General features: G+C 38.1%; 1 protein-coding gene across 2 annotated transcripts; it reads right to left on the minus strand.

The window, feature by feature from the left end:
• Positions 1-86: 86 nt before the first annotated feature.
• Positions 87-5,148, minus strand: LOC105384212 (protein ABHD13). 2 transcript variants are annotated; one of them, XM_011554408.3, is made up of 5 exons: positions 4,844-5,148; positions 4,164-4,392; positions 3,675-3,868; positions 3,406-3,566; positions 87-2,933 (listed from the first exon to the last, which is right to left on the minus strand). In XM_011554408.3, exons 1-5 carry the CDS (start codon positions 4,974-4,976, stop codon positions 2,628-2,630), a joined length of 1,023 nt encoding a protein of 340 aa, XP_011552710.1. In that variant the 5' UTR covers positions 4,977-5,148; the 3' UTR covers positions 87-2,627. The 2 variants fall into 2 exon arrangements, with proteins under 2 accessions (XP_011552710.1, XP_011552711.3); XM_011554409.3 differs by lacking the exon at positions 4,844-5,148 and adding an exon at positions 4,477-4,627.
• Positions 5,149-8,808: the final 3,660 nt, after the last annotated feature.

Genomic DNA, 8,808 nt, shown 5'->3' on the forward strand with positions numbered 1-8,808 from the left:
ATAAGAGAAAATAGTGTAATAATGTAAGGTCTGGCCCAGCAGTGAACGATCACAGGTTGTTGCTGATGAGAAGACAAACAATCACATACCGTCTCGAAAAATATATTTCATAAGTTATTTTTGAATTTTAAATGCAAAATATTTTGAAACAAATAGAACAAATTTTGTTTTGCTGTACCTCTTCCTATACTTTGTAAAATATGAATGAGATGGTTCATTGACAGAATGCTTATGCCTGATAAATATAATTATTTTTCCTTGAAAACGAACCAATGACTAATATTATAATGTATGGATGACGGCTTTCATAGGACTCATGCTATATTTGACAAAGTAGAGTAAAGTACCTATGTACATAAAAATACATTCAGGTAGGTATTAATGATCTCTCTAAGAAGACCAAGTTATTTTGATAATTATACGCTAATCTAATTTGGGTGGAAACACTAGAGGACAAACAACTATTCTATAACAGATATTTTAAGATGAATTTCGACCACATACTTTGGCAGCCCTAACAACAAATTAATATCTTCGACCGAATTTACAAAAACCCTAAAACATCTCCCATACCTACATATAACTTAAGACTTTTCCTATGTGAAAAAATACCACAGAGTTCAATTTTAACAAGATAACGTCCATATTTTAATCGGGAGAGCTTATTTAGTAAGTGCATAATATGCGTTTTCAACAAAATATTAGTGTATGGATTGTGATGTACCGATAAATAATCGGCACGTTACTTAATTTCTAGGATTTAGTCAGAACCTGCGTATGTTTCCATAGAACTCAAGACAATACGTAGCTATACATCAATATCTAAGAATTAATAATACAGGTCTGGTATAGTATGTATAGTATATAAATTTATGCGATGTACCGTAGTGGCGTAGAGTTTATTTTTGTACTATGAACACTATTAGTCAAAATACATGCAAATCATACTATACTATATAGTGTAAATAGTAAATAAACTCTACTGTACCGCCATAAATTACCTTAATCTCTATAAACTTCGCAATAGGAATGTAGATTCAAGTCATTCAAGTGCGGGTCATAATAAGATTTTTAGATAACTAATTAGTATACTTACATTTAGGTACACTACTTTGGGAAAGAGTTAAGCGGAGTTTACACTGGCAATAAAAATTGCGGAAACCGACTTATGCAAGTTAGCTTTTTTAAGAAAATCTTGCAGAACTATGCTCGCCACATTTGTTTGCACAAGTCGTCATATAAACCCCGCTTAATATTATGCAACAGCCATTCATTAGAACACATAGGTAATAATTGTATTAATATATTAGGTTTGAATATGATATTAAAGTGCCATAGAAAATGTGCCGCCATGCAGACACTGCCATAACCATGGCGTCAAGTACACACATTGTATATTTCTAAAGAAACCGCTCAGCAAAGAAATAATATTCAGTCGCAATTCGCTATCAACGTGTTAACTAATCAAAAATATACTACCTACTTGTATATTATTAAAAATAACTTTACAACTACTTGTACCTACGTTTCATAAGAAAATTTCAAGAAATGTAATTATGTAAGATTGACGCGGATGGACCTTACTTTACGTATTTTAGCAAAACATTCCACTAAATTAATAAAAATACATCGAAAACATTACTGTTAAAATTACATTTCATACGATTTACAATTAGGTACCATCAAGGTAGGAATTTTTATCAGAACACTTTAAAACTATTTTTACCTTTAAATAAAATAATAAAAATCAGCAGCTGTTAGACAGAGCATAGAAGACATTTTGCACCTACTTTGTGCTGATCGATGTTTACGACAATTTTAAAAATTTGTTTTCATAACAATGAATGCATTTTGCTATCTACATATATAAATAGAATCTGACAAATCTGTTAAACATGATCACCAGTTCCATTCGATTTGGCCGTGGCCTGGACCCGAGGACTGCAGAGATACCACAACGTCTGAAGCAACCTAAGCTGAGGTGTTTGCACTATGGATGAAATAAATAACGCTAGCTAAAACCGGCTGTACTTCACCCAAGTACCATTATATGCAAGTGTTTTCACCATACTTGTTCGTATTGTATCATGTTAATACGAGTAAATATGTAGATTTTTCATTGTTCAGTATTTATATGGAAAAGCCACAGCTGGTCATAAAAGGCCACTTGTACTATATTTAAGTTTGTAATAAAATGTTTAGTAAGTACCTACGTAATAAAAATTATTCCCATCATACTTGATGAAAAATATTTTGTCAAAAGCAGGAAGTCAAAAATAGCAACCAAATATTTGATGCACATGCAAAAGTTTATTTATTTATTTACCGTTTTATCTACTTTTAAAAGGGTCACTCATTGATTGTGGTACCAAAGCGGTCCTTAGAACAAGCCCAGAATTTTAAGTGTTCACCACCACATACCTAACCCTACAGTGATAAGAGACTAACATACATTACATTATGTAGCTTGTAATTTACTTTGACAGTACTATACTTTGTTTCACATAAGAAGTCCCACTGCATCAAAATCCACAATCACTCGCCATACGGGACTTCATAAACGAAACAAGGTGTACAACTCACAACTCCACACTAACCAGCAGTTAAGTCTTACCCACGAAACCCATTTAAACCGTCTCAATCAAGTCACCCATAGCTATAGTGTGGTCGTTGGACTCGTCGAAATACGGGCGGTCAGTTGGCTCCAGAAGCGCGGGTATATTGGACAGGAACACCTGCACGCTGGGGTAGTACTCGCGGCAGGTCCAGGTGTCGTCGTGGCCGCCGCCCTGCATCACCGCCAGCTTCTTCACCAGGGCTCCGCAACTCATGTACAGGTCCTTGGCCATGGAGGGGGGGACCAGAGAGTCGTTGGAACCACAGATCACGAGGGTCGGCGCCATCACTTGACGGATCTTCTGTACTGACATGTACTGTAGAGAGGGAGATATTTGATTTCATTTCATGAGGTAGTTAGGTAAGGGTAAGATGTTAGATAAGCAGTAAGATAACAGTTTCGTGCTGCGTCAGTAGTCGTGTTTCTATGGTAATTTACGCACAGCTGATTTCCATCACTGAATCCTAATTGAATTATTCATGGTTACACAAGTTCTGATCGAAATTGGATAAGGCATGTTGCACAACAGCTCTAAGACTCTTATCACACATATTGTATCTTTACAGAGTTACCACTCATCTAATTTTGAGCAATTTACTCAAGTTTCTCAACCTTTGCTCAGTTTCAAACTCATCAAATACAAAGCAATTAATTCATGATGGAAACCAAAACCGTTGCATTTCTATTGTAAGATGGCTGTGCTAGTCACACACAACACAATAAAGATTCTTCGAAGACCTATTGATGAAGTGAGGCAACAAATAGTTAAAACACAAGTTATTACATACCTTGTTCTTATGGCACATCAGTGGCAGCCACCGCAGACACCTCCACTTGAGGATGACTTTGGCCATGTCAGGGATACTCGTAAATGTGTTCTCAACAATCACTGCCCACACCTTGTCTCTGTACTCAAGTCTAGATGCTAGATCTATGGCAATTGCACCACCTGTAACATAAATAACAGTTAAGATACTTACCAATATTAAGGACAAAGAATTATTGAAATTAAGGCAATAAGTGGAAACCTAGACTTGTTTAAACAGACTTGACTCACCCAGAGACCTGCCGAAGAGAATGAGCTTCTTGGGATCAATGTCTGTCCGTTGCAGTGCAAAGTCAATGGCAGTTTGGGCATCAGAGTACAGCCCTTGCTCGCAAGGGGAGCCCTCTGAGAGGCCATAGCCGCGGTACTCCACCATGAGAATGTTGATATTTAGTCGGTTAAAAAATCCGCACACATTTGGCAATCTGAAATTGAAATGTTAGTTTAACTTCCAATCAAACTTATCATCACTACAAATTAAGAGTATAACAAGAAGTCTGGATGACAGTTAGAAGGATCTATAGTTCTGTTGAGTCACTATACAACAAAGGAATCATAAATACATTCGAACACATCTAGATACCAACTCACAGTGGACCGCTTTGTCCTAACTTAGGAAGGCAGCATTGTATTGTATATGCACAAAGATGTGATTCAAGTGAGCCAGGTGCTGATACTAAACCCCTGCAAATATTAGAAGATACAACACAAATTCATCACCTCTGTCCCATGTTCCCGGCGTTACCATGGAAGAACAGCATGGTCGGGATGTGGTTGCTGTTGGTGGGCTGCTTGATGAGGAACATGTGGATCTTCAGCCCATCTTTGTTCTTGATCTTCACACTCTCGTAAGGAAGCTTGTAGTTGCTCGGCTGCAGCACAAACACGCGCGAGTCTGGAGGGTCATTCGGGTAGTACAGCAACAAGTCTTGTGCACTGTAAAATATCCCTGAAACAATAATTGTCACTATGAATTTATATGGCACCGCAAATGGTAGCATTGTATGCAATAGCTAGTATAAACACATCAGACACGTTAATGTATGTTGAACTGTTTTTGTGATCATTGTCACTGAATCGCAACACTTCCAGCATCTTTGTAATTGAAACATTTGGCTTCCTAATAGGTATTGTATGGGAACAGGGAAATTAACAGGAAATTTTGTGATAACATTTCACTTGAAAATTTAAGAACTGACAGTTGAAAATTGAAGACCATACAAGACATGTGAAAAATATTATAATATTCTATGACTAGCTTAATCTGCAAGATGACACAAAATAGGTTCAATAAAGTTTCCTTGTACAAATAAATCTGTCACAACGAGCGATAGCGTCGGCATTGGACATTTTAGGCCAACATACCCTTGATTTTAATGATTTTTGTATGGAGGGCTTACCTGAGATGCCGCAGGTGAAGACCAGGAAGGCAGTGAAGAAGCCATAGCACCAGAACACAGCGACACTGGAGAACAGGGTCAGTGTTGACACGACCCACAGCCGATACAGGACCACTCGCACTACGTGATACATTTTCAAAATGGATTTATTCAGACAAACACAATTCTTGCCGCGCTCACATTTCCGAAACCAGGAAAACCACACGATCACTCCGCCAGCAAGTAAATTTACTAACAGCAAAAATCTCAAATTTGGCCAAACCAAATCGGAGCGCTGATTTGATTGATTAATTTGTCATTTTTGAGTTTTTTGACATTGTGTTTGTGACAGACAAGCAAGACAAGTTACGAAAAGCCAAAAAATATACCAAAATGCTCAGAATAATGTACCCGTTGTCATCAGTCAGCTTCGGCGGTCTTACAACGGATATCAACTGATATAGGTACACCAACTTGTTTATTTAGCTGTGTTTATTAGGTTCTTCTATGCTATTTCTATGAAAAAGAACTGTAACAAACGAAAATAGAATGTCAATAATAATTTTATTGTTGAACCACGTTATTTCTGCACTAGTTATAAAGGTTCAACCGTAGTCACAACTTCCCTTTGAGTTTGAAAGCGTTTTTCTCCAAAACTGCCAGGTTTCATATTTTCAGAAACTCCAAGACGTACTCTCTAAATCGACGAACGAACGAACAAAAATTGTCACACAATTGGTACGCTTAACACAACGACATAGAGCCGTGGTTCGTGTAGTGCTCCGAAACTTCGGAACAACAAATCTGCATATTTGTTGTTCCGATAACCACTCTCTCTCGTCGGCTTACCGATTGCATGACAGCTCTTGTTCGTTCGATTTTCGTAGTGTAGTAGCCCAACAGAACAGAAAACTTATTTTTCCACATAAATAAACGTGGCTGGCATTACACCGTTTTGTGGTTTTGCCACTGCAACTGTAAATCAAAAAGATCGGATCGGATGAATTTGGCCGAACATTATAATAATAATAATAAGTTCTTTATTTACAGGTAAGACCCATTAAAATACAAATACAATAGTAAAATTAATTAAATTATTTATAATATGTTGCCTATAATAACTAATCTATAAAGCTAAGATCAGTTAGAATTTGCCATTCTCAGCACGGTGCACGGCCAACCAGTGTCTAACAAATCCGTTATCGAGGTTGGAACTAATCGTTTCTAGGATCCGGTTGTTAGAGTTCCTAATCCTCTCCCAAAAAGCAGCTGAACGAAACCGTAGGACAGCATAGAAGTCCGGGACCCTGGCGTCCGCAAACATGCCACTCGCGCTGCAGTACCTGGGTAACTTCATTATAATACGGAAGGCGACATTGTATTGCGCACATTATGTCACACCAAGACAAATTTTACGAAATACAACCTAACGTTAACCACCCGAAAAATCGGCCCTAAAGGACATAGAACAACGCGGACTCGGGTGTACCCTCGGGAAGCGTCATAGCGATGTTTCTTGATACAAAAAAGTCTGACGATTTTTGCGGGGGGAAATTTTACCGTTTACCATGATTATGTCTCATGGGACATATCATTATGAGTTTTGATTCCCAGCAATAAGGGTTACGTGAAGTGACATTTAATAATGAACACAGTGTCTTAATTTTTCTTGCCAATGGATGTAACAATTATCGATAAGTGTTATCGATGAATTCGAGAACATGGGTTAGAAATACTTATTTCAAATTAATTAGGTATAGTTAAATTTAATTAGGAATGATTAATAAACGAAGTCACCCGCTTTTCGCTGTACATTTATACTCACGTGATAGGTCGCGAGCCGTTTTTGAATGAGTACAATACACTGAAGTTGTCGAGTAAGTGGGCAACCCGACGGTCAGATGCTTTCAAGCCGCCCCTTCGGGCGGCCTCTGACTAGGCTTAACGACTGCTGCCGAAGCAGCAACCGGGACCCACGGCTTAAGTTCCCGTCCGAAGCACGGAAGCGTCCAGAAAAGAACCATTTGAAATCGGTAACTCATGCTGTACCTACCAATGGCTGACCGTGTCAGTTGTTGCTTAACCTCAGTGATCAGTTACGATTACTGAAGCCAATTCGACTACGGACGCTTCCCAACTATGACCTTTTTTGTCGATTAATACATATCTACATACCGGTACATCACTATTGCATTTTTTTGACATTGGTTGCTAGGAAACAGCTAATAACAATAAACCATCAAACCATCAAATAAATCTGTGATCAAATCCGGAATCCGGATATTCTATGAATTGAAGCTGTCATTTTAGTATGTAAACAAATCATTTTCTATGAAACGAACGCTTTGCCAACTAGATTGAGTCTAGTGAAAATTGAGACTGCAACTAGTTTTTATAAATCGGTGGGCCTTTCTGGCCTACCACCCCGCCAGAGGGAAACGTCTGCCTATTTCGTCTCCAGACCATACGACACCGAAGTGGTGTCGATTACAATACACATGCGGCCGCGACCACAGAGATCGGTGGAGCCATATTTGCTCAGTGGATGGGGCATTCAATCACTCATGCTGTATGTTGCGTGTGACAACGCAATAAATCAATAAATCACCTACACCTTCCTATTATGATATTCTAATAATGTTATAACTATAATGCGGCAAGTTACTTGGCGACCCTCCTTGCGGGGTGAAAGAAGTGGCGGGGGCGAGGTAGTTAGCACGACATGCTACACACGTAGAACAGTGTGCCCGGATTAATCTCGCGATAGCTTGTAACTATTTCTGACGTAAGTAAAATTTTATTCTATGACTGTTCCCGTAAATGTCATAGGTATTTAGCTTAAAATTTATAGTTTGACAGCATTAAAATTTCGATGTTTACCTTCAGGATATCTACCTACCAATTTGAATTTATTTATGTAAAAGTGTTTTATTTTATAAATCAATTTCAATGTCACTTTCATGTTCACTCTCTGTTTGAACTTGTTCATCGTCGTCGTCATCCTCATCATCTTCATCATCGTTTTCATTAACTTCAATTATAAATCTAAGACAAAAACCAATTTATGTTTAATTTACAATAAATTATAAATAAACAATAACATACCTGTCCAATACATCGTCAAATACTCTATCAGATTTATAATATTCGTCTTAATTTTTTATGACATGTTCGTCACAATTTCTCCACTTTTTAGGCGAATAATTAGAGAAAAGCAACTCTAAGTCTTTTATCTCTTTATCTAAGTTAGAGTCAATCGACGTTCTTGCGAGCTCGCCTTTCACGTACCGCCACACAAGTTCAATAGGATTTAATTCCGGGTGGTATGGGGCTAGGCGAAGCACGAAATGACCATTTTCTTTCAAAATTTCATCAATTTTGTAATTTTTCTCTGTGTTTTGCTCATTTATTACTTTCATTAAATCACATAAATTTTGATTGCTTTCCTAGTTACAAGAACTGACAACTGACGCACTGTCATATGGACTCTTCGTCTTTGTTGTTTACTTTTTCGTATCTGACTGCGCAGTACCAACCTTTAGCCGCGTAGCATGACTGATCCGGTACGCTGTTCTACAAGAAGCCCCTATATTGAGACATTATACGATTTGTTGTTTTTAACGTTATTTTGTTGACGAATTATAGATACCTAATAATAATATAATGATAATATTAAAAAGGCCTCAACAGTCATCCTAAGACTAATGGTCTCAGGATCAATGATCTCATGTGGGTCGCACTCAAATTATGACAGACTATATAAGACATGTGGCCGCCTCGGTTGCGCGGCCGAGACTGCCGTAACAATGACATGCAGTGCACGCGTTGCCCTTCCCCGCTACCCTCCCGCTTCCCGCTGTCGTCTTGGGTACCTCGTCCCCTCCGCGTCTTTCACCCCGCAAGGAGGGTCGCCAAGCAACTTGCCAATCTATAAAATAGGTACCTAACTACCTACCTACTTAATGATATTTTAATAGAAACCAATA

This window comes from Plutella xylostella, chromosome Z (genome assembly GCF_932276165.1).
Source record: "Plutella xylostella chromosome Z, ilPluXylo3.1, whole genome shotgun sequence".
NCBI classification, from domain to species: Eukaryota; Metazoa; Arthropoda; class Insecta; order Lepidoptera; family Plutellidae; genus Plutella; species Plutella xylostella.

Coding starts and splice junctions, on each gene's coding strand:
- LOC105384212 (XM_011554408.3), bottom strand. CDS start 4,976: ATGTATCACGTAGTGCGAGTGGTCCTGTATCGGCTGTGGGTCGTGTCA. Junction 3,869..4,163: donor GCCGGGAACATGGGACAGAG/GTGATGAATTTG, acceptor TTTCAATTTCAG/ATTGCCAAATGTGTGCGGAT. Junction 3,567..3,674: donor TCTCTTCGGCAGGTCTCTGG/GTGAGTCAAGTC, acceptor TTTATGTTACAG/GTGGTGCAATTGCCATAGAT.